Source organism: Bubalus kerabau, chromosome 1 (assembly GCF_029407905.1).
Source record: "Bubalus kerabau isolate K-KA32 ecotype Philippines breed swamp buffalo chromosome 1, PCC_UOA_SB_1v2, whole genome shotgun sequence".
Lineage (NCBI taxonomy): Eukaryota > Metazoa > Chordata > Mammalia > Artiodactyla > Bovidae > Bubalus > Bubalus kerabau.
Genome location: NC_073624.1, coordinates 173,437,586 through 173,465,250, shown reverse-complemented (window position 1 = coordinate 173,465,250; position 27,665 = coordinate 173,437,586). Strand labels below are relative to the sequence as shown.

At 50.4% G+C, this 27,665-nt stretch overlaps 1 protein-coding gene, 1 long non-coding RNA gene and 1 pseudogene across 2 annotated transcripts; 2 read left to right on the top strand and 1 right to left on the bottom strand.

Moving 5' to 3' along the window:
• Positions 1-350: 350 nt before the first annotated feature.
• On the bottom strand, positions 351-2,666 carry LOC129623240 (uncharacterized). The gene is made up of 3 exons (XR_008700425.1): positions 2,573-2,666; positions 1,077-1,288; positions 351-478 (listed from the first exon to the last, which is right to left on the bottom strand). It is a non-coding gene; the product is annotated as an uncharacterized LOC129623240 (long non-coding RNA).
• Positions 973-26,948, top strand: NCAN (neurocan). The gene is made up of 15 exons (XM_055540454.1): positions 973-1,185; positions 2,110-2,520; positions 5,186-5,360; positions 5,471-5,598; positions 6,120-6,413; positions 7,526-8,125; positions 8,323-8,794; positions 8,870-9,798; positions 14,183-14,299; positions 15,252-15,365; positions 16,679-16,837; positions 18,167-18,249; positions 23,234-23,378; positions 24,148-24,330; positions 24,583-26,948. Exons 1-15 carry the CDS (start codon positions 1,113-1,115, stop codon positions 24,726-24,728), a joined length of 4,029 nt encoding a protein of 1,342 aa, XP_055396429.1. The 5' UTR covers positions 973-1,112; the 3' UTR covers positions 24,729-26,948.
• Positions 19,506-19,606, top strand: LOC129642652 (uncharacterized; annotated as a pseudogene).
• Positions 26,949-27,665: the final 717 nt, after the last annotated feature.

Genomic DNA, 27,665 nt, shown 5'->3' with positions numbered 1-27,665 from the left:
ACTCCCCTACTCAGGGCTATTCTTTTATCAGGAAGAGGGTGCAGGGGCTGGGTTTATAGGTAATGTTCTAACTTCCCGTCTGTCCCCACTTGCTGAGGCACGTTGGTGGGGGAGGGGGACACAGGGAGGGGGCTTTCAGAGGAGTGGGAGGCTTTAGGGAGGAGCCATACTCCAGAGTTTCTAGTCTCGGGAAGAATGTGACGTCTGGGAGGACGCTGTGTCCCAGTGCCTGTAACGGGCTTTGCTTACAGGTAGTGCTCAGTATTTGTGCACTTTATTATCATGTGCCACAACCTCTACAGAAGTCTGGACCCACAGCCGGAGTTTCTCTGTGGATCTAGGAGGCCTCCTCGCCAGGCAGTGTGAATTCAGACGGAGGATGGGATGGGCAAGGGCGAGGCCCCTTCCTCCAGCTGGGACTTGGCAGCTCTTCAAGAATCCCAGAAACCAGGAATAGAATCTTGGCAACAACCAGATCCTGGAATTGAAGCTGAGAATCGTGTCAGTCAGCAAACCCAGATTACAGGCTGGCTTGGAGGCCAGCCTACTGCCAGAACTGGGGACCCCAGGCAGACTAGGACTGGATGTTGCCCTCTAGGGGCCCCCAATTTGATTTAGGAGGCCAACTTGAAAAATGGGATTTTGATCTTGGCTGTTAAAGTCAATAATAATGACAGCTGAAATTTACCCCTTCATGCCAGGCAGTGCTAAGTATTTTGTATGTATTGACTGAATTGACTGATCTATTCCTTCCAACTACCTGATTTTATCCCCATCTGACCTGCAAAGAAACTGAGGCACAGAGAAGCTAAGCTATTTGCTCAAGGTCACACAGCAAGGAACAGGCAGAGAGACAACCCTGGTTTGATTCACTCCAGCACTCATGCTCTGACCATCAGACTTCACTTGCTGGGGTTCTGAAGTAAGTTGGTCCTGGATTTGGATCCTGGATCTGCCCTTGCTTGTTGACTGTGTGACCTTGAGTGATGCATGGCCTCTCTAGCCCACATTTCCAGATCTGTAGAGGGGGAGGAATTGGTCCTTTCATGTCAACTGTCTAGAAGGGATGTACTCACCCCTGTACTCCCTCTCTATCTTGTTTCAGGTCCAGGATGGGGGCCTTATCTGTCTGGATCTCAGGCCTCCTGACTCTCCAGATGCTTCTCTTTGTGGCTGGGGAGCAGGGTGAGTTTGCTTGTGAGGTGGGAGAGGTTGGGGTCTGGAGAACTGACAAGATGGGGCAGCCTTTTAACTTGAGAGCCTTCTCCTGCTGGTTCTCTGGCTTGGTCTGGAGAATAAAATGAGAATAGATGAAAAAAAGTCTTTGAACAGTCAAAAGCGAACAAGACACCTGAGAGGTTATTTTTAGTCATTGCCAGCAGAGGCTAGAGGTTCCCGCCTCTCACTGTTTTGCTGAGATGAGCTGAAGAGAGAAAGAGAGGGAAAAAAAAAAAAAAAAAAAGAGGGAGAGAGAATCGTATGAAGATTGATTAGTGATGCCTGCCATGGGTGTAGCAATAGAAATAAAACCCTATATGCCTCTCCCTGGCATCTCCCCAGTGGTGGTCAAAAGGCCAGACTTTAGAAATGCCCCCTGATTTGCTCTGTGGCCTTAAGCAAGTATGATGTCTGTGAGCCTCAATTTCCTCAACTCCCCCAGAAGAGGATGAGAGATGGCTACCTCTGCAGATGGTTATGAAAAGCAAATGAGCTGATTGCTATTTATAAAGTGCCTGGTATATAGAAGGTACTCCACAAACACCGTTTCCCTTCCGATGGTTGCCTCTCGTTTAACTTTTAGGGAAACCATGGCTCAGAGGAGAACACTAACTTTTCCATGGCCACATCAGTGACACTGAGAGTCAAATCTCTGGTCTCCAGGATCTGGACTTTGAGTGGAGGCAGAACTATGAAAGGATCCAACCCGGTTACCCCTCTTCTGCTCACAGATTGGGCTGCAGATCTCAGATCTGTGTACTGCCCTGTGATGTTGTATAAGCAGCCTAACCTCTCTGGCCTCAGTCTCCCTGTCTGTAAAGTGAGGAAAGCTGCAGTCTCTGCTGGTCCTTGCCTCTCAATCAGGCCCTCTCCCCACCTTCTCCACCCCAGGCCCACAGCACACCACCGCAGCTGCAGCCACTGCTGAGAAGGGGCTCCACATGCAGAAAGTGGGGTCTGGGTCAGTCCGGGCTGCCCTGGCAGAGTTGGTGGCCCTGCCCTGTCTCTTTAGCCTGCGGCCACGGCCAGGTGCAGCTCGAGAAGCCCCACGGATCAAATGGACCAAGGTGCGGACTGCATCAGGCCAGCGGCAGGACTTGCCCATCCTAGTAGCCAAGGACAACGTGGTCCGAGTCGCCAAGGGCTGGCAGGGACGTGTGTCACTTCCTGCCTACCCCCGACACCGGGCCAACGCCACGTTGCTGCTGGGACCACTGAGGGCCAGCGACTCCGGGCTCTACCGCTGCCAGGTGGTGAGGGGCATCGAGGATGAGCAGGACCTGGTGCCCCTGGAGGTGACGGGTCAGTCGGGGGAAGGGGAGGGGCCAAGGCTGGGACGGGGAAGTGCACTCACTGAACGTCATCTTAGAAATCACTCCTTGGGGAATTCCCTGGTGTCCAGTGGTTAGGACTCTGTGCTTTCACTGTCAAGGGCCTGGGTTCGAGGGCTTGGATTCAACCCCTTTTGGGGGAGTTAAGATCCTGCAGGCAAAAAAGAAAGAAAGAAAGAAATACTCCCTGAACAGTGATTTGCTCTCAATTCTGATAAAATCATGAAGAAAGTCTCTATGCGTACTCCTCTCTTTTTAGCATCTCTGTTTTTTAGCTAAGAGAAAGCAGCCTCCGACTAGTCTCTTATAGGCCGCAACATTTCACAGGATTTCATAACCTGCAGTCCATGTCATGGTCATCTACTTTCACATAAGGCAGAGGATATTGGTTTTGTATTTAAAATAGGAATACAAATTTCCTTTTAAAATAAATATATGTTTCTTAAAAGGGAAGTTCTTTTTAAAAAGTCGATTGAAAATATATGTTATGGGGACTTCCCTGATGATCCAGTGGCTAAGACTCCACGCTCCCAAGGCAGGGGGCCTGGAGTTTGATCCTTGGTCAGGGAACTAGATCCCACAAGCCAAAACTAAAGATCCTGCATGCTACAATTAAGAGCTGTGCAGTCAAATAAATAAATAACAAACATTTAAAAAATACAGGTAGAATTCGTTTTAAAAAATATGAAAAGGAATTATATATTAAGGAAGTGACAGTCCTCAAATATCTGTTTAACCAATTTGTACATTAAATTCTTTCTGTTGAAATATTCAGTGTAGTTTCTGTTTTCCTAACCAGTCAAGCTGAACAATGCAAGCAAATATATTTTTTTAAATTATTAAACCAAAGTCCTAGAAAAGGGCATGGCACACAGAAGATGCTCAATAGATATTTGAGCACTGAATCAATGAAAGGATCATTGTGTGGAGAACATCCTGTGGATGCCAACTGGGAAGTCAATTTCCCTTAACCTGTGTTGAAAAGTGGAAGTGAAAGTGTTAGTCACTCTGTCCTGTAGCCTACCAGGCTCCTCTGTCCATGGTATTCCCCAGGCAAGAATATTGGAATGGGTTGCCATGCCCTCCTCCAGAGGACTGTCCTGACCCAGGGATCAAACCTGGGTCTCCCACACTGCAGGCAGATTCTTTACTGTCTCAGCCACCTGGGAAGCCCTATCTTGGCCACGAGGAAAGTCCCTGCACCCCCCTGTTCTGGAGCACAGTCTTTCCATGCCCAACAATGTCTCAGTGCATATTTTATGGGGTCAGCCAATGTTCCCCTTTCTAAAGCCTTGTTCTCAAAACTAATAAGCCTCAAAGAAAACTGGTAAGTGATGAAAGAAAGGAATTCCACCTCTGGGTTTGTTTGGTTCGTTCATTCTACCAGACCTTTATTGAGCGACTACCACGTGACAGCCTGGTGCTGGAGACACAGCCATGACTGGGACACAGCTTCTGCCTTCTGGGAGCTCTCAGTGTAATAAGATGGAGCAAAATGTTTAATTTCTTTTGTTTCACTCAGCCATTTCTCTCATCCCTAAATCAGAATTTGAGTCACAGTGAGCTTACCGATGCTTCACATCTGATAAACCAGGATGTGAATTACACGTTACCTCATCCAGGAAGCTGTGAGTGACTCCATTTCTAAACTGGGCAAGAGCCACATTTGATCACCGGTTGCTCTTTGCTTCCTCTCCCAGTGCGTGTGCTTAGTTCCTGAAAGGAAGCATCTCTCTCACTCTTGTCCATGCCTTCTGTTACCTCCAGTCCCTAACCCTGGCATGAAGAGTGCTGTCTTTGGAGTCCAGATCTTCCTGAATACAAATTCTGGCTCTCCCTTATACTGGTCATGTGGCCCTAGACTTGTCCCTCAACCTCTCTGAGCCTTTGTTTCCTCCTCTGGAAATGGGGATAATCATAGGGTCGTTGTAAGATTTCAATGAGGTAATGAGTATAAAGGGGCTTCCGGAGTGGTGCTAGTGGTAAAGAACACACCTGCCAATGCAGGAGACTTAAGAGACGTGGGTTCAATCCCTGGGTTGGGAAGATCCCCTTGGAAAGGCCTTGGAAAGGGAATGATTGGTTGACCCCATAAAATACACAGTGAGACATTGTTGGCCCATGGCCAACATAGGGCTTCCCAGTAGCTCAGACAGTAAAGAATCTGTCTGCAATGTGGGAGACCTGGGTTCGATCCCTGGGTGGAGAAGATCCCCTGGAGGAGGGCATGGCAACCCATGCCATGGACATTCTTCTTGTCTGAAGAATCCCATGGACAGAGGAGCCTGGTGAACAACAATCCATGGGATTGCAAAGAGTCAGACACGACTAAAGTGACTTAGCATGTATGTACATAGTGCTTGTAAATGTTTTTTACATAGCAAATATTTAACAAATTCTAGCCCTTTATGGCCATTATCAATTTCCTCATCTGTAAAACCAGGGTATATCAGTTTCACTCCCCATCATCACCCTAGCCCTGTGCCTGGTGCTGAGTGAACAGACATGGTACAGGGCAGTGTAGGGCAGCAGGTCGTCTATTATTGTTAGTCTAGGTGGTGTGTTCGGTAAGAGGGAGGTCTGTGCTTGAAGATTTCAGCATAAATCAGCTCCCTATCCTGGGTGTTTCTGCATAGGTGTTGTGTTCCACTACCGAGCAGCCCTGGATCGCTACTCTCTGACTTTTGCTGAGGCTCAGGAGGCCTGTCGTCTCAACTCAGCCACCATTGCAGCCCCGCGGCACCTGCAGGCTGCCTTTGAGGACGGCTTTGACAACTGCGATGCCGGGTGGCTCTCTGACCGCACTGTTCGGTAAGGGGGTACACAGGGTAGGGAGACGGAGAGCTAGCCCCTGGAGAAAGAGGTTCCTTGGGAGCCCCCGGAGCACAAATCTGAGAGAGGCCCCCACTTTGTCTTGTCAGGTATCCTATCACCCAGTCCCGTCCTGGTTGCTATGGTGACCGTAGCAGCCTTCCGGGGGTGAGGAACTATGGGAGGCGAGACCCACGGGAACTCTACGATGTGTATTGCTTTGCCCGTGAGCTGGGGGGTAAGTCTGGAGCTGGTAGAATGCCCCCTTCTCTGATCCCCTTTGTCTTTCCTAACCCCCATCCTTCCCTAAGTCCTTGCCTAGCTCTCCTAAGTTTCATCCCTCTCTAAACCCACAGCCAAGACCTGGACCCTCCGGTTTTTCCCCCACTCCCTGAGCCTCTCTCCTTTGTGCCCCTTCCCTTTCTCTGAATCTCTCCCTCTTCCTGCCCCTTCTCCCTCTTCCTACTTCCTTCCTCCTCACACCTTCCCCAAGCCCCTTCCTCTCTCTGAAGCCCAACTCGTTCAGGCGCCTCAGTTACCTCATTTGTGAAAAGAAAGTGAAGCCGCCTCTTAGCACTGCATGAGAGGCAATGGCAGTGATGCTCTGGCGACGGGGGCGCGCAGCTGCGGCTGCCTCCATCTCGTTTAGCCAGAACCCAAATCCGGCCAGATCAGGGCTATTTGAGATAGGACCCCCTTCCCGGGCTCCGGGGGAGGGTCCGTGGGACACCTCTGACCTTCTCCCGCGCCTTTCCGCAGGCGAGGTCTTCTACGTAGGCCTGGCCCGCCGCCTGACACTGGCCGGCGCGCGTGCCCAGTGCCGACGCCAGGGCGCCGTGCTGGCCTCGGTAGGACAGCTGCACCTGGCCTGGCATGAGGGCCTGGACCAGTGCGACCCGGGCTGGCTGGCCGACGGCAGCGTGCGCTACCCGATCCAGACGCCGCGTCGGCGCTGCGGTGGCCCAGCCCCTGGCGTGCGCACCGTATACCGCTTTGCCAACCGCACCGGCTTCCCGGCACCTGGAGAGCGCTTCGATGCCTACTGCTTCAGAGGTACGTGTGAAGCCTCGCCCCTGGAGGGTGGGTCTCCTGGTGGCCACGCCCCAAGGGCGTGTGCTTTGCTAATGGCCACGCCCCTGGAAGTTTGGGTTTCTAGCGGAGGCGGAGGTCAGGTAGGGGAGAAACAGGTTGAAAACTTACTCCGCGGTGAGCCACGCCCCCAGGGAAAGGTGACACCCCCGAGACAAGCTTTCCATAGGATCCCCGCCCCTCCTTAGGACAAGCCCGAGGCAAGCCAAGCTCTGCGGGGAAGTCCTGTTTAGTGTGTGGTCTAGGTCTTCCAAGGTGGCGCTAGAGGTAAAGAACCCGCCTGCCAATGCAGGAGACGCAAAAGACTCGGGTTTGATCTTTGGATTGGGAAGATCCCCTGGAGAAGGACATGGAAACCCACTCCAGTATTCTTGCCTGGAGAATCTCATGGACAGAGGAACGTGGGTCGCAAAGAGTCGGACACGACTGAAGCGACTTAGCACGTATGTCTCCTGAGATCTCTTAAGAGATGATCTCAGACCTCTGGATGGAAAGCTTCTTGCCTGGAACCTTGCACAGGAGCACCCGCTGGGAAGGGATTAAGGCCTCGGCTAGCCACGCCCCCTAAGCAAGGCCACGGCCCCAGGGACAGGACCAGGGGATGACCCTCGCCCTTGGGTTGGTTCCATACCCTCAGAAGCTGCCAACCTCAAATCCAAAGGAGCTGAGTCTTATGTGAAAGGGCGGGAGTTGGGGGGAATTTCTTCGTAGGGAGGCCATGCCCATTAGGCGCTTTCTCTCCCTGGGGAGGAGCCACGCCCAGGTCTGACCTGCCCCCCGGGAGTTGGCACTGCCTGAGCTTCACCCACCGGCCAAGATGTCTCTTGACCCTTTATTGCGACCAGTTGACTCTGACTTTGACAGTGGACCTGTCTGAACAATGGGGACGAAAACTTTGCACCTCCATCTCTCAGTCAGGGGGATCCCAGAAACAACCCAGAGAGTCAGAGGGGCACAGAGAGACAGAAATACGTAGAAGATCTGTACTACAGCATGCTGGAATGTGGGTAGACTTCAGGCAGGACTTCCCAGCTAGGCCCTGGGCCTAGCACAACCTCTTCTGCTTTCTCCCACAGCTCATCACCCCACATCCCAACATGGAGACCCAGAGACCCCCTCATCTGGAGATGAGGGGGAGATTCTGTCGGCAGAAGGGCCCCCCGCTGGAGAATTGGAGCCCAGTCTGCAGGAGGAGGAGGAGATAGTCACCCCGGACGTCCAGGAGCCTCTGGTGTCTAGTGGGGAAGAAGAGTCTCTGATCTTGGCAGAGAAGCAGGAGTCTCAAGCGACCCCCAGCCGTGCCCCTGGGGTCTCCACATTAGCCTCAAGTCCTGCCCTGGAGGCTGAGGAGGTGTGGCTGAGCACCGTGGCCCCCAGCCGAAGCAGCGTGGAGGCGGGCACTGTGGTGGGCACGCACACAAACACAGCCCCAGCCAGCACCACGCCCAGGAAGAGGGAGCGCTTTAAAGGGTTGAACGGGCGCCACTTCCAGCAACAGGAACCCCAGCAAGGGCTGAAGGGGACACTCGAGGCCAGCGTCCAGCCGCCCACCCCAGAGGCTGCTGAGAATTATGTGGAGCCTCCCATGACCACTGGAGCCACAGACGCCTTGGGGAGCAGCCAGAGCCAAAGCCCCTGGGCTGTGCTGACAAATGAGGTGGAAATGCCCAGAGCTGGTGAGTGGGGTCCCCGGGGGAGATGGGACCTGCCTGGGGACCTAAGGGAGGCAGGGGAGGAGGCTCCGAATCACAGCTGGGTCCCCTGGCCTCCCCAAGCCTCTGAAGACCCCTCTTCCTCAGGCCTGGAGCCAAGGAGACCATCAGAAGAAGGAGCTGCCGAGAGATAATTATAATAACTGTTGATATTTTTTTAGGTTCCCTTGGTGGCAGGAGCCCCCAAGAGCCCTGGCTGTGGCCCCCAACCGTGGTCCCACCCATCATCCCAGACCCCAGCAGAGCCCTTGGCCTGGAACTAGAAGAAGCCAAGCGCTTTAGTATGAGACCAGTCACTTCCGACCTGCCCTGGTTCCCCTCGGAGACCACTCCCAACCCTTCCAATGGCCCCAGCCCTACCCCCTGGGAGGCTTCTCCTGTGGTCATTTCTCCAGACCTCCCTGTCATGGCCATGCTTCGTGCCCCCAAACTGTGGCTCCTATCACAGGAGCCTCCTACATCCCTCTCCACTGAGGCCAGTGGAGTTAAGGGGCATAGTGAGGCCATGGCCACTGCCCTGCCCTCCCCTGCCTCAGAAATCGAAGCCAGCCCACAGGATCCCATCCATCCGGAAGTGTACTCCCTGCCCTCCTCCTCGGGCCTGGCAGGACAAGACGGAGAGTCCACATCCCTGTCACTCAGCAGCCACAGAGGAGGAAGTCCTCCGGCCCCTTCACAGGCAGCCACAGACACACAAGCTGGAACCAGTCCCAACTCCCCTGGAGCAGACTTTGGAAACACGAGGGGGGCCAGCCCTACTGAGCTCAGCAAAGCTGAGCACCCCGGATCCAGCCCACAGGCCTCTGTGGACCGGAATGTGGTGGCAGATATCACTGTTTCTGAGACTGCCACTGAGCCCATGGGAGCCAGAGGCGTCTCGGAGTCTGAGTCTGGGGTCTTCAGCACAGCAGAGAGTCCTACTTCCAGCTTGCAGGCCTCCATGGACAAGACGCAGGGAATATGGGCCTCACTGCACAGGGAAGGGCTGGACCCCCACTCCGCATCTGCACCCTTGGGGGTCCCTGAAGTCCCCTTGATGCCCAAGTTCACGCCAAGTTTGGGGCCTTGGGCTGCTACAGATGGAGGAGTCACAGTGGATCCTATGGATTCCACAGTCACACTGGACCCCAGCGATGCTGGTGGGCATTGGGAACCTGGATCCCACATGGTTGAGGGAGCAGAAAGCCCCACCTTGAGCCCTCAAATGGCTGTGGATACAAGTGTGGTGACATCTGTCACGTCCTTGGACCTGGGGGACAAGGTCGGGGTCCTGGCCGTGTTCACAGTGGCCTCTTCAAGCTCCCAGCCCCACCCAGAGCCAGAGAGCCAGCTGGTGACCCAGGGAACCCTGGGAGCCTTGGAGCCTCCACAGGAGGGCAGCCACTCAGGGGACCCCATTCTTCCTCCTTGGACGCCGACAGCAGCCAACAGGGACGAGCCCATTTCAGTTTCCTCGGGGGAGCCTACAGTGCCGTGGGACTCCCCCAGCACCCTGCTGCCTGCCTCCCTGGGCCCAGAGGAATTTGAGCTGGAGGTCCTGATGGGGAGCCCAGGTGTGGAGAGCTTCTGGGACGAGGCAGCAAGTGGAGAGGAGCCCGCCCTGCCAGGGATTCCTGCAAATGGGAGTGCAGAGGAGGGTGAGTTCGAAGCCCGTGGTCTCATCCAGGCCACCGTGTTGGTGCTCAGGGACCTGGGGCTGGGAGGAAGCATTGTCCCTGGTGCCTGGGAAGGTTTCTGGCAGGGGATGATGTTCAAGATGGGGGCTCATCAGACAGAGCTGAATTCCAGAAAGGGTGTTCCTGGCAGAGGCACCAGCCTGGGCAAAGGGCACGAGGTGAAGTTGTGTGTGATATGTTTTGCACACCGTGAGTGGTGAGGCGAGGATGAGCAGTTGGGCAGAGTTTGGTTTGGGGAATGAGTACCATCAGCAGATTATGCTTGTGTCCTCTCTGAGCTGACAGTGCTGGGCAAGGCCGGGGTCCTGCCTTCTGCGATGCCCCCGTCTGAAGATGAGGCTGGCACAGACCCCTCCCTGGGGGGGCGGCATGGAAGGAGGAGGCTTGGCAGGGAGGTCTTCCTGGACAAGAGTTGAACTGCAGCTGGAATTCAGTGGCGCACATCTTGAGGGACCTCTTGCCACAGGGAAGTGTGTGTGCAGGGAAGGGGCGGGAGTGGTGGGCATCACCCCCATTTCTCAGATAGCAGACTGAAGCTCAGGGAGATAGGTCACTACCAGCCAGTCAGTGATCAAACCTCACGTCCACATGTGCCTTAGTTGCTCTGTGCCCCGCGGAGTCCAGAGAGAGCCACCACCCTGTTCTCCTGACGTCAGGTCTGCCCATAACTCAGCCTGCAAATTCCAGCCCTTTAGTTTTTAGGTCCTGTCACATTGAGCTTTTTTTTTTTTTTTTTTTTTGGTCAAGTGAGCTTTAAAAAAAAAAGAAGCAGCTAATTAAAAGGCACTTTTTCTGAGTTGCAAAACACTCTTATTAACACAATTGGTTTTACACTTGCTCCTTTTTTTGAAGGCAAAGTGTCACGGCGATGGAAGCGGCGGATGCAGGGTTTCATCGCCTACCCTGTCATCTCTGGGCTGTGTCTGGGGCCCCATCTTCTTTTCTTAGATGCCCAGGAGGCAGGCAGACCCTGGGCAGGGGCACTTGCATTGGTAAAGGCTGATGATTATCGGTGATTGCCTTTGTGTTTGGATTATTTTGAGCACTTTACCGGAATCATCTTGGTTAATCTTTTTATTAAAAAATTTTTTTTAAGATTTTTTATCTTTTGGCCACTCTGCACAGCATGGTGGATTTTAGTTAGCTGACCAGGGATTGAACCCATGCCCACCCCCACACCCCCGCCGCCATTGGCAGTACAGCCTTAACCACTGGACCATCTGGGAAATCCCTAGCTAATCCTTTTAATGTCTTTAGGGAGCAAGTTCTACTATGATTCTCCCTTTATAGACGGGGAAACTGAGGCACAGGGAAGTCAAGTGACTTGTGCAGAGTCTTGCAATTGGGGAATGTCAAGGATAAAGTCTGAATCCAGGCTGTCTGACAACAATCTTTGTCTCAATCTAAGATGTTTATTTCATTGGCGTAAAACAAAACGCCCTGAGGTTTTGAGAGGGGGGTAAGCTCATCCTGGGAGGCGGGCAGAGAAGAGACTGGTTGTGGAGTATGGGTACGGGAAGGGGGCTCAGTGCCAGAGGAGCTACAGGAGGAATGGTCAGAAGGCTAGGAGGGAGACCACATAGCGCAGTGCTAAGGAAAGAGCACTGAGAGGAGCCCCCAGGGCCGTGGCTGGATCTGGGCTGGCCTTTGTCGGTTTTTTGGCTCCAGACTCTACCCACTGGCAGCCGGGGTGGAGGGAGGCAGCCAGTGCTGGGGGAGACCCAGGCGCCTACTCACCTGCTGCTTGCAGCAGAAATGCTAATGAGGCCAAAAATAAATGCAGCACCAGCGAGCGACTGAGTCACCGCCAGCCCGTGGGCAGGTGTCAGCGGCACGGGGCACCTGCTGCGGCTTACACGTCCCGGGGTCTGGCTGCCCCACGTGTGTGCACACACGTGCCCGGGTGGCACAGACATAGCCACAGGCCTCCCTGGCCATCCGCGAAGGCACAAGCTACCACCCCAGGGACAGGCTTCTGTCATTGCAGGAGGGCCAGCGGCTACCTTTATTCAGTTAGCAAGCAACTACTGAGTGCTGGCTGTATTCCAGGCATGAGGGTGAGATCGAGACAGCTCTGGAAGCTGACATTCTACAGCAATACTCTAGAACTTTCCTACTGATGGAAATGTTCTCAAGCAACACTGTCTAGTACGATAGCAGCCAGCCACTTGGGTCTTCTTTGTAGCATACAGCATCTTCGTTGTGGCACACTGGCTTTTCATCCTGGCACTCAGGCTTCCCTTCAGTTGTGGCGGAAGGGCTCCGGAGTGTGTGGGCTCAGTAGTTGTGGAACGCAGTCTTAGTCGCCTGGCACTATGTGGTCTCTTAATTCCCTGACCAGGGATTGAACCTGTGTCCACTTCATTGGAAGGCAGATTCTTATAACCAGTGGACCACCAGGGACGTCCCAGAATTACAGTTTAATTTTTATTCCATTGTACTTAACTTAAATAGCTAGGTGAGACTGCCATGTGGACCATCACCTCGCTTGCGGGAGGCATGGATAAGAAATGATGATCTTAATAAATTATATTGGAGGTTAGAGCGTAAGAAAGACAAAAGAGAAAAATAAAGCAAGAAATGAGGGATGACAGTGGGCAGTTTGGGTTTTGGAAGGGGGTTAGGATGAAATCTGAGTAAGCCTGAAGGAGGTTGAGGAAGGAGCCATACAGAGATCTGGGGGGATGAGCAGTTCAGGCAGAGGAAACAGCTTGTTCAAATGCCCTGAGGTTGGACTGTGATTGGTCCAGTGAAAGAACAGAGGCCCAGCATGGCTGGAAGCTGAGTAAGAGAAGGAGGGAGATGAGAATCAGGCAGGGAGATACTGGGAAAGTTGTACAGGGCCCTGGGGGCTGAGGTAAGGATTTTGACTTTTCCTATGAGGGCAGTCGGGAGCCATGGAGGAATCTAAGCAGAGGAGGGACATGATCTGACTCAGGTTTACATGGGCTTCCTCTGGCAGCCTTGGGGGGGAACACCCTGTGAAGGGTGAAGGTGGAGGCCAAAAGGCCAGGGAGGAGGTGCCTGCTCGTTACTGTCTCAGTTTCTTTTGGGGCCCTGGACAAAGACAAAGCAGGAACACATTCTGGGTGATAGGGGCTGGAGAGAGGGCTTTAAACTGGGCCTTCAGAACCCCGAAGGTCAGTTTTGGCTCTTGTACTGTTCTGCTGTGTAGGCCCTGGGTCTCTGGGTCTTCTCTGAGTCTCAGTTCTAGCGTCTTGCAGTGGAAGAGCTGCCTTTGCCCTGACAAGAGATGGGCATCATCTGGGGTGCCTGGGGGTTCTTGCTGTGCCCCTCCAAGGCTCCAGGATAGAGCCCACCCACCAAGGCATCTGGGCCCCTGAGATGGGGAGGGGAGACCCTCCTGCCTCCAGAGAAACATCACTGAAGGGATGAGAGAGGGGGAGGGGGCTTCACATTTACTCCCTCTGTCCATGGTAAGCGATGGACAAGAGGCCTCAAGAGGCCCCAGGCTGATATACACAGAGCCAGACATGGCATTATGGTCAGGAATGGGAGAAGGATGAGCTCTTTTTATTGTTGTTTTGTAAATGAGGCAACAGAAATTCACAGAATTTGCCCAGGATTTCCTAGTGAGTGGCAGAGGCAGGAATTGAACCAGACTCTCTGACTGCACACCCTATGCACAACAACTGCTGTAATTCACCTCTTCTCCACATTGTAACCACTGAGGTTACATCAAAAGAGGCTGAGCCACAAGAATGAAGGAGATGATGGTTCCCACTGGTCCCGGTGCAGTTCATTCCCCATCTAGAATCTATGTCTACTTTGCCCTTGAAGTACGAGAAGCGCAATGAAAGTAGAGTACGTCTAGAAGGGGGGATAAGTCAAGGAGACCACTTAGACCATGTTCTAGGAGAAGACTTTGTAAGAGAAGCTGAAGGAATCCCATTCTTGAAAAAAAAAAAAAAAACCTTGGCTTCTTTTAAATTTATTTTATTTTTTTTTTATCTTTTGGCCCCATCACACAGCATGTGGAATCTTAGTTCCCCAACCAGGGACTGAACCCATGCCCCCTGCACTGGAAGCGTGGAGTCTTAACCAGGAATCCCATTCTAGTTCAGTCCAAGGAAAGACTTTGCCATAGGCAGAGCAGCCAATAGATGCTTTGGAAAGAGTACTTTTTGGGAACAGATTCCTGGAAAGAGTAGGCTCATTACAGGGTCACGCAAGAGGAAGTTAGCAGTCACTTATGGGGAAGGTATAGAGGGGACTCCACGGAGAGGGACTGAATGAGAGGGCCTTTCGAGGTCTGAGTTCTGGATTCTGCGAGAGGCCGGCCTGATGGTCTGAGTCCTTCCGACACTGCCTTTCCCTCCTGCAGTCCCCTTGGATCCCTGTGAGAACAACCCTTGCCTGCATGGGGGCACCTGTAGAGCCAATGGCACCATGTACGGCTGCAGCTGTGACCAGGGGTTCGCTGGAGAGAACTGTGAGATCGGTGAGTACTGTGGAATCAGGATCTAAACACTGATGTCCCAGCAGACATCTCAATGAGGGATCAGGGGATCACAAGTGGCTGGCTTCCAATGCTCCTTTCCCCTCCCTCACTCCTTGGGTCCAGTAAACCAGCCCCCATTGCCAAACATCTGAGCTCTCATTCTGGGGGCTGAGGCTCTGGGGTGCTGCCTCCCATTACTACCAGGCAGAGGTGGGGGAGGGGAAGACAAAGGGATGTAAGGTTCAGACTCCTACCCCCGAAGGGCCCCTGGGGACCTCCTACCCTCTTCTGGATGGGCAGGGGTATAGGCACCACCACCAGAACTGCTGCATGCCAGCCCCAAAGCCCCACCCAAGAAATACACCAAATTATGAAATTATAAAAATAATTATAAGTGACATAATTTCTTGAGCTCTTCTGTTGACCCTCTACTCACAGCCACCACTGAGGTATTATTATCATCACTTTGCAAAAAAAAAGAAACTGAGTCTCAGAGAGGGCCAGGGACTTGCCTGGCATCTAAGTGCCTCGGGCACTGAGTACACAGGGGTTGGTATAGGTGTCAGTGGTTAGCTCCCTATGGCCGCAAACAGCTTTGTGTCTGTGCAAACCCTTGTAAATGCTCTGGAACTCAGTTTCCTAGGTTCCACATTTTGAAGACCCCTCAGCTTCAATATTCTATGGGTTTTTGCCAGACCCACCTTCACTGTTTTGGAAACGGGGGAGACGTTCTGCACACTCTGGCCTTTAGCCGGTCTAGTGGCGTCTGCTCTCACTGATGCAAATTCATGTCAGTTGAGGTTCCACTCCCTTGGCTGCCAGAGTCAGTGGATCATCAGTGCCGACCACTGCTGATGTCCTCGGGTCACGACTGCATCTTCTGCCTGGTTTCCTTGGGGACTGGGAGCCAAGGGGAGACTGACCTCTGACTCAGCCCCACCTTCCCCTCCAGATATTGACGACTGCATCTCCAGCCCCTGTGGGAACGGTGGCACCTGCATCGACGAGGTCAACGCCTTCACCTGCCTTTGCCTCCCCAGCTATGGGGGAAGCCTCTGCGAGAAAGGTGAGTCTCTGCCAAGACCCCAGAAATAGTACAGGAGCAGGGTCGGGTGCTGGGCCACAGGCTTCCCACACATGGAGCTCCATGTCTCTGCCTCTGGTCCCATCGCCATGATTCAGACAGGAAGCAAATCTTTTCTTCAGATAGTCACATAACATAGAATTAACCTTTCCAGAGTGTGTGATTCAGTGGCATTCAGTACATCACGAAGTTGCGCAACCACCACCTCTAGCTAGTTCCAGGACGTTTTCATTATCCCCAAAGGAAATCCTGTTCCCATGAGCAGTCACTCCCCCTTCCTCCTCTCCAGCCCCTGGAAACCACTCATCTACTTTCTGTCCCTATGGATTTGCCTATTTCATGTGTTTACATACAAAGGCGGTTATTTGCTACGTGTTCCTTTTTTTATCTGACTTCTTCCTCTCAGCATGATGTTTTCAGGGTTCAGCCACACTGCAGCACATGTCATCGCTTCTTTCCTTTTTATGGGTGAATCATATTCCATTGGACGGGTCACGTGCTGTTTATCCACTCACCAATCGATGGACATTTGGGCTGTTTTCCCCTTTGTGGCTAATGCGAATACTGCTGCTATGAATGTTCACATACAAGTGTGTTTCAACACCTGTTTTCCATTCTTTTCTTCCCCTCCATTCCTTCTGGTGTACCCAGGAGTAGAATGGCTGGGTTATATGCTAATTCTGTGTTTAACTTTTTGAGGAGCTGCCAGACTGTTTTCCAAAGGGGCTGTGCCATTACATTCGCATCAGCAATGCACAAGGGTTCCAAATGCCCCACATCCTTGTCAACACTTTTTATTTTTGTAATTATTTTCTGATTAATGTTTCCTAATGATCATGATGTTGAGCATCTGTCCATGGGCTTGTTGGCCATATCTTTGGGGGAGAAATGTCTATTTTGTTGGCCATTTGTATATCTTTGGGGGAGAAATGTCTATTGGAGCTTTTTCCCAGGACGGAAATTTTAGGCCTTCCTGAAACCGTTTCCTGAGTTCTCAGGATGTGGCCAGATCAGAGGAGACATCAGAGTTGGGACGAGAGGGGATGGGTGTAATGATCTTCCAGTTGAATCTCTACTTTGCAAAGAGAAAAGATGTGACTAGGGGAGGAGGGAGGTACCAGGGTGATGGGGTAGAGGCGGGGGTGGGGTGGGGGATGGCCCAAGGCAAGGGGTGGTTTAGCCCCACAGTGACCTCAGGTTGGGCCCCTTCTCTGGTGGGCTTGCCACACTCACAGTTGGCAAGGCAGACCTCAGCCTGATGCCAGCCCCCTTCATGTTCTCTTTCCACCCCCCAGATACAGAGGGCTGTGACCACGGCTGGCACAAGTTTCAGGGCCACTGCTACCGCTACTTTGCCCACCGGCGGGCATGGGAGGACGCCGAGAGGGACTGCCGCCGCCGAGCCGGCCACCTAACCAGCATCCACTCATCAGAAGAACACAACTTCATTAACAGTAGGGACTCTGGGGTGGGCAGTGGTGGCCTTTACAGTCCCTTTGTCAGGGGCTCCCACCAGGGTTCCGAAGACGCCACCTTTCTGAAGCCGTGTTCATTAATGCAAGCCCTGAAAGGGAAAGTGTTAGTCGCTCAGTCGTATCTGACTCTTTGCAACCCCTTGGACTGTAGCCCACCAGGCTCCTCTGTCCCTGGGATTCTCCAGGCAAGAATACCGGAATGGGTTGCCATGCCCTCCTCCAGAGAATCCTCCCAACCCAGGTCTTCCACATCGCAGGCAGATTCTTTACCAACTGAGCCACCAGGGAAGTCAATGCAAGCCCTGACCAATAATTAACTCAACTGTTTATTCACTTGTCAGTTCATTTATCCATTCACTTTATTCATTCATTCACCAACTGTTTACTGAGCACCTGTTATGGTCCAGGCATCATTCCAGGCACAGAGAAACACTTTGTCCCGTCCTGAAGGAGTGAGGTTCTTACAGAGGATATAGGCAAACAAGTAAACATCTAATTAAATGTCTGAGCTTCCCAGCTGGTGCTAGTGGTTAAGAACCCACCTACCAAAGCAGAAGACTTAAGAGGCGAGGTTTCAATCCCTGGGTTGGGAAGATCCCTTGGAGGAGGGCATGGCAACCCACTCCAGTATTCTTGCCTGGAGAATCCCATTGACAGAGGAGTCTGGCGGGCTACAGTCCATAAAATTGCAAAGAGTCAGACATGACTGAAGCGATTTAGTCTCCCCCCAACACACACATCCTATAATTTAACTGGTCTTAAGTGCACTGATGAAAATTAAAACAGGGCCAGGGGTCAGAGGGTGATGGAGAAATATCTGTGATGCGGGGGATGAAATGAGGGAGAATGAGAGACTAAGAGAAAGAGGCATAGCCCATAAATTAAATCCAGCATTTGCCGATTTCCTCATTACCCCTTCTGCCCTTTTTCATCCACTTATTTATTCACATCTTCCCCATCCCATCCCCTGTTAATTCTTTCATTGTTCATTCCCTGGTTCACAGGTTTTTCCCCTTTATGTAATCACACACACACATATCCAGCTGCTTTCTCCTTGGACTCACCCGCCTGCCTGTGCAGCCCTCCCAACGGCTCCCCTAGCTCCTGCTCTCTCATTTCTCCTGAGACCTGACCTGTGTTTGTTGTTTCCTCTGGCCTTTGGTTTAAGTCGCAAGGTGTGGCCAGGCCAGGAGCCTAATCGCAGTCCTTTCTGTGCACCAGCACTGCTCCCCAGTCCCCCTGCCCCCAGCCAGTAACTTAGGCTGGCGGAGGCGTGGCTCCCCAGCCCTCATGACCCCCACCCCACAGGTTTTGGGCATGAAAACACATGGATCGGCTTGAACGACAGGATCGTGGAAAGGGATTTCCAGTGGACGGACAACACAGGGCTGGTGAGTGGCGGGAGCCTGGGGGCTGGTCCCCTGCAGTCAGACTGTTGACTCTGACCCTGCCTAAAATGGAGAGATCTGGGTGAAGTGCCATGGTCAGACCCTCTGGCTTCACTTTGCTATCTTGTGCAAAATTACCACCACAAGTGGCCATCAAAAGTCCTCCGTGGGGAACTCCCCTGGCTGTCCACTGGTTAGGACTCCTCACTTTCACTGCCAACGGCCTAGATTCAATCCTTGAATGAGGAAGTAAGATCCCTCAAGCCTCTCGGTGCAGCAAACAAACAAATTGGAAAAAAAAAAAAAAAAAAGCAGTGACTCTGAAATGCTGGAGCTGGTAAAGGAGCTTCAGCGAAGTCCCACATCACACCTGACTTCCCAGCCCTGTGAACAGCCTGGTCACCCAGTGGCTGAGGCTGCAAACCTTGGGTTCAGCATGACAGCCCCATCTTGCTCACTCTGCCTGGTCCACCAGACATGACTTCTCAAGTGTTCCCACTTGCCTTGTCCTCCCTGCCTGTGCAGCCTCTCTTAGCACTCTCTTGGACGCCTGCACCAGTTCCCCCCAACTACCACCACTCCTGTCCCTTTACCTGGCAGCTAAAAAATTTGTGGTGAAATTCACGTAGCATAAAATGAATCATTTTAAAGTGTGTAATTCAGTGACTTTAGAACTTTCACAATATTGTGCAAAAACCATGTTGATCTAGTTCCAGAATATTTTCAGCACCCCAAAAGGTAACCCTGTACATAGGGGCCTTTCATTTTTTCTCTTATTTATTAATTCTTTTGACCACACCGTACGGCTCATGGGATCTTAGTTCCCCAACCAGGGATTGAACTCAAGCCCTCGGCAGCAAAAGTGCTGAGTCCTAACCACTAAACCACCAGGGAATTCCCTATAGGGGCCTTTTAAAGATCATATATCAGATCAGGATTACCTGTGCTTCAAGCCCTCTTAAGAGAAAAATAAATCTACCTCTTCCTGCTGAGAAAACATTCTGGCACTTCCTCAAAATTTAAACCTAGAATTATCACATGACCCTGTAATTCTGCTCCTAGGTAGATACCCCCAAAAAAGTGAAAGCAGGGACTCAAACAGATACGGGTACAGCCATGGTCACAGCAACACTGATCATAGTAGCCGAGAGGTGGAAACGACCCGGATGGCCATCCATGATGAGCAGATGAAGAGGATGTGATCCATCCGCGTAAAGAGTACAATTTGGTCATTAAAAATTAGTTAAAAAGTAGTGATAGCATTGTATGAAAGGAGAGAAGGTCAGTACTTCTCTTGACAAGGATGGAAGAGGCCCTTGTCAAGGGCCTCTAAGTTTGTGGCATCTAACCACTATTTTTTGTATATTAACCCATGTATGTGGAATCTACAAAAACGGTATGATCTCATTTGTAAAGCAGAAATAGAGACACAGACGTAGAGAACAAACATGGATCCTAAGTGGGAAGGATGGGTGGGATGAATTAGTAGACTGACATATATATACTTTTGTTGCTGTTGTTCAGTCACTAAGTCGTATCTGACTTTTTGCTGCCCATGGACTGCAGCATGCCAGGCTCCTCTGCCCTCTGCTATATCCTGGAGTTGGCTCAAATTCATGTCCATTGAGTGGGTGATGCTATTTAACAGTTTCCTCCTTTGCCTCCCTCTTCTCTTTTCACCTTCAATCTTTCCCAGCATCAAGATCTTTTCCAGTGAGTGGGCTCTTCGCATCAGGTGGCCAAAGCTTCAGCTTCAGCATCAGTCCTTCCAGTGAATATTCAGGGTTGGTTTCCTTTAGGATTAGCTGGTTTGATCTCCTTGCAGTCCAAGGGACTCTCAAGAGTCTTCTCCAACACCACAGTTCAAAAGCATCAATTCTTCGGCGCTCAGCCTTCTTTATGGTCCAACTCTCACATCTGTACGTGACTGCTGGAAAAACCATAGTTCTCACTATATGGACCTTTGTTGTCAAAGTGACATCTCTGCTTTTTAATACCCTGTTTAGTTTTGTCATAGCTTTCCTTCCAAACAGCAAGCGTCTTTTAGTTTCATGGCTGTACTCACTGGCCACTGTGATTTTGCAGCCCAAGAAAATAAAATTTGTCACTGCTTCCACTTTTCCCCCTTCTATTTGCTATGAAATGATGGGACTGGTCAAGTCTAGTCAAGGCTATGGTTTTTCCAGCAGTCATGTATGGATGTGAGAGTTGGACTATAAAGAAAGCTGAGCACCGAAGAATTGATGCTTTTGAACTGTGGTGTTGGAGAAGACTCTTGAGAGTCCCTTGGACTGCAAGGAGATCCAACCAGTCCATTCTGAAGGAGATCAGTCCTGGGTGTTCACTGGAGGGACTGATGTTGAAGCTGAAACTCCAATACTTTGGCCACCTGATGCGGAGAGCTGACTCATTTGAAAAGACCCTGATGCTGGGAAAGATTGAGGGCAGGAGGAGAAGGGGATGACAGAGGATGAGATGGTTGGATGGCATCACCAACACAATGGATATGGGTTTGGGTGGACTCCGGGAGTTGGTTTTGGACAGGAAGGCCTGGCGTGCTGCAGTCCATGGGGTCACAAAGAGTCGGACATGACTGAGCAACTGAACTGAACTGAACTGATAGGACTGGATGCCATGATCTTAGATTTTTGAATGTTGAGTTTTAAGCCAGCTTTTTCACTCTCCTCCTTACCCTCATCAAGAGGCTCTTTAGTTCCTCTTCACTTTCTGCCATTAGAGTGGTATCATCTACATATCTGAAGTTGTTGTTATTTCTCCCGGCAATCTTGATTTCAGCTTGTCATTCTTCCAGCCTGGTATTTTGCATGATGTACTCCGCATATCAGTTAAATAAGCAAGGTGACAATATACAGCCCTGTCACACTCCTTTCCTGATTTTGAACAAATTAGTTGTTCCACACAAGGTTCTAACTGTTGCTTCTTGATCTGCATACAGGTTTCTCAGGAGACAGTAAGGTGGTCTGGTACTCCCATCTCTTTAAGAATTTTCCACAGTTTGTTGTGATCCACATAGTCAAAGGCTTTAACGTAGTCAATGAAGCAGAAGTAGATGTTTTTCTGGAATTCTCTTGCTTTATCTATGATCCAGTGGATGTTGGCAATTCAATCTCTGGTTCCTCTGCCTTTTCTAAACCCAGCTTGTACATCTGGAGGTTCTTGGTTCACATACTGCTGAAGCCTAGCTTGCAGGATTTTGAGCATAACCTTGCTAGCATGTGAAATAAGCGCAATTGTGTGTGGGTTGAAACATTTTTTGGCATTGCCCTTCTTTGGGATTGGAATGAAAACTGACCTTTTCCAGTTCTGTGGCCACTGCTGAATTTTCCAAATTTTCTGATATATTGAGAACAGTACTTTCACAGCATCATCTTTTAGGATTTGAAATAGTTCAGCTGAAATTCCATTACCTCCACTAGTTCTGTTCATAGTAATGCTTCCTAAGGCCCACTTGATCTCACACTCCAGGATGCCTGGCTCTAGGTGAGTGACCACACCATCATGGTTATCTGGGTCATTAAGACCTTTCTTGTGTAATTCTTCTGTGTTTTCTTGCCACCTCTTCTTAATTTCTTCTGCTTCTGTTATGTCCTTATCATTTCTACCCTTTATTGTGCCCATCCTTGCATGAAATGTTCCCTATCTCAAATTTTCTTGAAAGGATTTCTAGTCTTTCCCATTCTATTGTTTTCTTCTATTTCTTTGCACTGATCATTTAAGAAGGCTTTTTTTATCTCTCCTTGTTATTCTCTGGAACTCTTCATTCAGCTGGGTATATCTTTCCCTTTCTCCCTGCCTTTCACTTCTCTTCTTTCCTCAACTATTTGTAAAGCCTCCTATGTCTAAACTAGATAACTGATGAGAACTTCCTGTACTCAGGAACTCTACTGAGTGCTCCGTGGTGACCTAAATGGGAAGGAAATCCGAAAGAGGGGATATGTGTGTACATGTAGTGGATCCACTTTGTTGTACAGCGGACACTGACACAGCAGTGTAAAGCAACTACACTCCAGTTTTTAAAAAAAGGCAAAAAAAGAAAAAGCACTGATACATGCTACAATGTAGATAAAACTTCAAAACATTATGCTCGGTGAAAAAAGCCAGACATAAAAGGAGTCACATTCCATTTACATGAAATACCTAGAATAGACAAATCCATAGAGACAGAAAGTAGATCGGTGGTTGCCGGGGGTGGTGGGGAGCGGGGATGGGGAGTGAGGGATTAATGGGTACAGAGTTTCTGTTTGGTGTGATGAAGAAGTTCTGGGAACAGACAGTGGTGATGGTTGTACAACATTGTAAATCCAATTAATGCCAATGAATCGGACGCTTAAAATGGTTAAAATAGAAAAAAAATGGTTAAAATAGTAAATTTTGTATTCTATATTTTTATCACAATTAGAAAAAAAAATCCACCTCTCCTCCTCTACCATGGGAACTGGCCCCTGCCCACTTCCTGACCACACTCTAACTGGATCGAGCAGCCCCAGCCCTCCTGACTCTGTTCTGCTCCTCAGACAGGACAAGTTCGGTCCTGCCTCCTGGCTTTTGCACGAGCTATTCCCTCTGCTTAGAACTCTGTTCCCTGCCTGCATCAGTCTTATCCTTGAGTCTTCAGCTCTCCTATTGCCTCCTCAGGGAAGCCCTCCTGGACTTCCAGTTTGACGTCACTTTTTGTTCAACTATTTATATAACAATGTGCGACCCATGTGGAAAACTGTCAGGGAGTGAAACAGAAGGCATGAGGACCGGGGAGGAGGGCACCACAGCCTCCCAGCTAGAAGAGGGTTGACTCAGACTGCAGTGGCAGCCACCCTCAGGGAACTTAGACCAGTGCTCATCGGAGAGGTGGGAACCCTGAGTCCCTAAGAATGTGAGTGGTCTGGCCAGGGGAGTCCCACAGTGCTAATGCCAGAGTCTGGGTCAGGATGCAGGTCCCTTGAGCACCCCCTGCTCCCCATTCTTACAGCAATTTGAGAACTGGCGGGAAAATCAGCCGGACAACTTCTTCGCGGGCGGGGAGGACTGTGTGGTGATGGTTGCGCATGAGAGCGGCCGCTGGAACGATGTTCCCTGCAACTACAACCTCCCCTACGTCTGTAAGAAGGGCACAGGTATGCTCCGGCTGCTTCCCACCGCCTCCCCCCGCTCTCCCTCCTGCCTCTCACTCATCCATTGTTTCGTCTGAGTTCACGAGTGCAGGCGCCACTCCAGCCCTGTTTTCACTCTTCACGTGTGAGAGCACCCGTTCCCCCACCCCAGCCTCTCCAACTCTGTGTATTCTCACACTTTCTGTTCTTTGTTCCTCTAAGTCCTGAAAAATACAGTATATCATTGTTTTCATAGTTTGCGTATGTTTGAGGATAAGAATAACCAGCTCTTTATATGTTGATAAGCTCTTTGCATGTATTTTTCCTGTGACCTACCAGTTAACCTCCTTTGTGTAATTTTCTATAGGTTCATTGGTCTTATTGATTTGTAAGAGCTCTTTACATATTAAGTGTGTGTGTGTGTGTGTGTATATATATATATATATATATATTCTCATGTCCACCTGTCTCTTACACCTTTTTTTCATTCTGGCTTCTGTTTCTTTGCCAGTTTTCATGTCCTTTCTTCATTTCATTTGCTCGGATTATTCTTGCCTCCCATTTCTTTCGTTTGCATCATGCATGAGTATTAAAGGGTTAGATGGGTCCAGGAGGTTCCTGGCCCTCAGAGGCTCCTGGTTTGGGTGGAGGAGACAGACATATGCACTTCTAGCCTTTCAAGGTCACAGCTGGGTGAAGGGGGTACCTGTTGAGGGTCCATCTCAACAAGAGTTGGAACCAGTTTGGTGCTAGTCCTGTCCGCTTCTCTAATGGGAAGTCCCTCTGTCCCCAGTGCTGTGCGGTCCCCCTCCAGCAGTGGAGAACGCCTCGCCCATTGGCGCCCGCAAGGCCAAGTATAATGTCCATGCCACAGTACGCTACCAGTGTGATGAAGGATTTGCCCAGCACCATGTGGCCATCATCCGGTGCCGGAGCAATGGCAAATGGGACCGGCCCCAGATCGTCTGCACCAAACGTAAGTGGCTTCCCCCAGACATCCCAACCCATGTTTCCAGCTATATATAGTCTCCAGTTAAGCATCTCATGACTATACACATTGATCTGACTGGCTGTCTGCCTGATAATACGACCTTGCCGATAAACGAGAACTTACCAGCCTACCTGGTGTTCCCTCCATGTCTCCCTCCTCCAAGGAGGCCTGTTGCATCAGGCCCCCCACCTCTCACCGGCTTTTGACACGTTTCTGTCCTCCCTTGCTTCCCTGCAGCCAGACGGTCCCATAGGATGCGGCGACACCACCATCACCACCAGCATCACCACCAGCATCGCCACCACAAATCTCGCAAGGAGCGCAGAAAACACAAGAAGCACCCAGCAGAGGACTGGGAGAAGGAAGAAGGGAATTTCTGTTGAAGAACCAGGCATAAGAAAGCACAACCCCCTTCCCACACCTCCCTTGGAGCCTTCACCTGGGGAGACAGAGCCCAGAGAGAAACAAGAGGGTCCGGAAGCCCCTGAACCCCAAACCACACCCCCCCACTGTACCTCCCCACTTGTAAAAAGTTCCTCTCTCCTCCTCCTTACATACACAAGGTCCTCTTGGCGGGTGCAGCCATGTGTCTGGAAAGCCAGTTCTAGTGAGGCTGAACTCTGGGAGCACCTCCCAGTGGAGGGAAGCACAATTGGCAGAGATCAGTCTTTGCAGTGGTTTAGTCTTTTGCTGGCAAGGCTCACTGCCAGTTGTGAAAATAAGGCTTTGATAAGGGTGCAAGAATGTGTGTTTGGATTTGCACTAAGGAATTGCGTTGACTGCCAGAATTCCAGATTAGTTAACTGTCAGATGTCCTGGGTGCAGGCTGAAGCCTTTAGTGAAGGTCATTGGCTTTGGGAGTAGAATATTACATGGAAACACACTGCTTGAACTTGATGACTGCTCTTCCTTCAACTTGGACTTCCGCCCAAGCTTGGTCCTCAGTCTTGGTGGATAAACTGAGTGTGGAATTCCTACGTGCTGAATTCTAGGAATGTTTTTTTGAACAACATCCCGCCATGCTCCTCAGGGTTAGGGGTCAGAATAGTCAGAGAAATTTGTGGACAGGGAAGGACATTTGTGTTGCTGGCTCTCCCAGGTCTAGTCCAGTGCTGAGATTTGGTGGTTTTCCATGTGTGGCAAATTTCATGCACACCCAAACACACACACACACAGATGAGAGGACAAGCCCAGATTTCCTCCCCCTCCATCTCTCAGGGAGACAAAGAACCTCCTTTGTGGACCAAGGAGGTGCCACGTTTTCTAGCTCAGTGCCCATACCCATCCCTCAAGCAAACCTTGGTAGTGATCCTGCCCTGGGTCCCATCCCTCCCCTCAGCCCATTCACTGCCTGGTGGACTAGAAATGCTTAACCCTTGAAGTAGTAACATCTGCCTATGGTAACGTAGAGAGTTGTGCTGTGTTAAAACCGAAATATACACACACACATTTTTCTTTTTTAGGCTTTTAATTTTTCAAGTGGTAAATAAATCACCTTGCCCTCCTCCCCAGAATCTACAATGTGTAAAACGTCTCCCCCAGCCAGATCTCGGGATCAGCATCCTGGTCTCTGGCAAAGAAAGATCCATGGCTTTTCCTCCATGTCCTTTGTCCACTCTCAGCCTCTCTAGTTTGGGTAACATCTGTGGATTAGTGTTAAAAACCACAGTGGAGCATGGCCCTGTGCAGGAAAGAAAAATAAGCAAATATACGGTCACGGAAGGCTTCAGTAGAGGAAAAAGTGGATTGACTGAGCCTATATCCCTCCAGGGAAGTCATAATCATAGATGACAACTATGGACTAGGTACCAAGCTAAGGACTTACACGCTGCCTCCTTGAATCTTCTCAACAGCCCAGTGACTTAGGAACCATTATTTTCCCATTTTATACAAGGCAAAACTGAGGCTCAGATAAGCAAAAGGCACTGGCTTGCAAGACAAATAAGGATTTGGCCCTGCCTCTGGCTGCTTCCAAACCCTGCTCTCTATTGTGGGGAAAGGAGTTGAAACTTAATTATGCTCAACACACAGGAAGATTTAGGAAAAGATTGAGAAGTCCAAACTAGACCCACACCCTTGACCATGATCTTTAGTCTTCCCTGCTGTAGACATTATCCACTATCTCACCTTACGCTTATTGTTGAGAAAGCCCAGGAATATAGGTTTGCCTTCTAGCTTTGATAATTCCTCTTGGTTTAAAAAACATAATAACACATCTCAGTCATCCATGTCACAAGAGAATCTCCCTTTGTTTGGAGTGGTGGGGGACTCTAGAGGTGCAACCTTTTTGAGGGGTCTTGGTTTATGCTCCTTGCCCTTGGCCCCTTCAGCCCCTTGCCCTGCCCACACCCCAGCTCCATGGCAGGAGGGGGCTTCGATCTTTTCTAAAGTGGGTGGTTTGTCTTTTGGTCTTTCCCTCTGAGGTGTGCATGTGTCTGCGTGTGCCGCGCGTGTGGCATGCGTGTGTGTGTGTGTGCGCGTGAACAGCTTTGGGTTCTGTCAGTTTTGCTGTCAGCTGCAGTGTTCCGTGGGTCTGTGGTATCTGACACTGTGGACATTAATGTACTTCTTGGACATTTTAATAAAATTTTTTAACAGTTCAACCTGCCTCTTGACACCTTCATTCAGTCATTCAGCAAGGACTTACTGAGCAGCTATTATGAGCCATGTACTATGTTGGATGTTGGGGAGATAGTGATGAACAGAACAGATGTGATGCCTGGGAGGTGGTCAGGGAAATCTTCCTGGAGGAGGTGAACAGAATCTAAAGGAAGAATAGTGTTAACTAGATGAAGAAGGGAAGAAAGCAAGAGAGTTTCAGGCAGAGGGAAGAGTGGAACTGAAAAATCTCCTTGCAGAGGGAACATGGTTCATTTGAGAAACAGTAAATTGTCCATAGTAGCTGGAAGAGAGTGACAGAGGTAGACCGTGGGGGGACATGAGGTCAGAGAGGCAGCGGATGAGCCACTCAGGGCAATATGGGCTGTGTGAGGAGTGTGGGCTTTATTCCTAAAAGTGATAATGACAAAAAGCAATATAAACAAGATCAAAAGGCAAATGCCAAGCTTGGAAACAATTTTCAAATCAGAGATAATGGAATTTGTTGCCTTAAAGAGCTCCTACAATTAAATCCGTGTCCCCGGCATTGGCAGATGGGTTCTTATCCACTGAGCCACCAGTCCACAACAGGAAAAAAAAAAAACAAAAAACAATAATCCAATAGCCAAAGGGTAAAGGATATGGGCAAAGGATATGAACAAAAAGCTCAAAGGAAACAAGATGGCTGTTAAACTACAACATATGCTTGACAAAATAATACA

Excerpts from the sequence above, each read along its gene's own strand:
- NCAN (XM_055540454.1), top strand. The coding sequence starts at position 1,113 with ATGGGGGCCTTATCTGTCTGGATCTCAGGCCTCCTGACTCTCCAGATG. Across the intron at positions 6,414-7,525 it reads CGATGCCTACTGCTTCAGAG|CTCATCACCCCACATCCCAA; the intron begins GTACGTGTGAAG and ends TTTCTCCCACAG. Across the intron at positions 15,366-16,678 it reads GGGAAGCCTCTGCGAGAAAG|ATACAGAGGGCTGTGACCAC; the intron begins GTGAGTCTCTGC and ends TCCACCCCCCAG.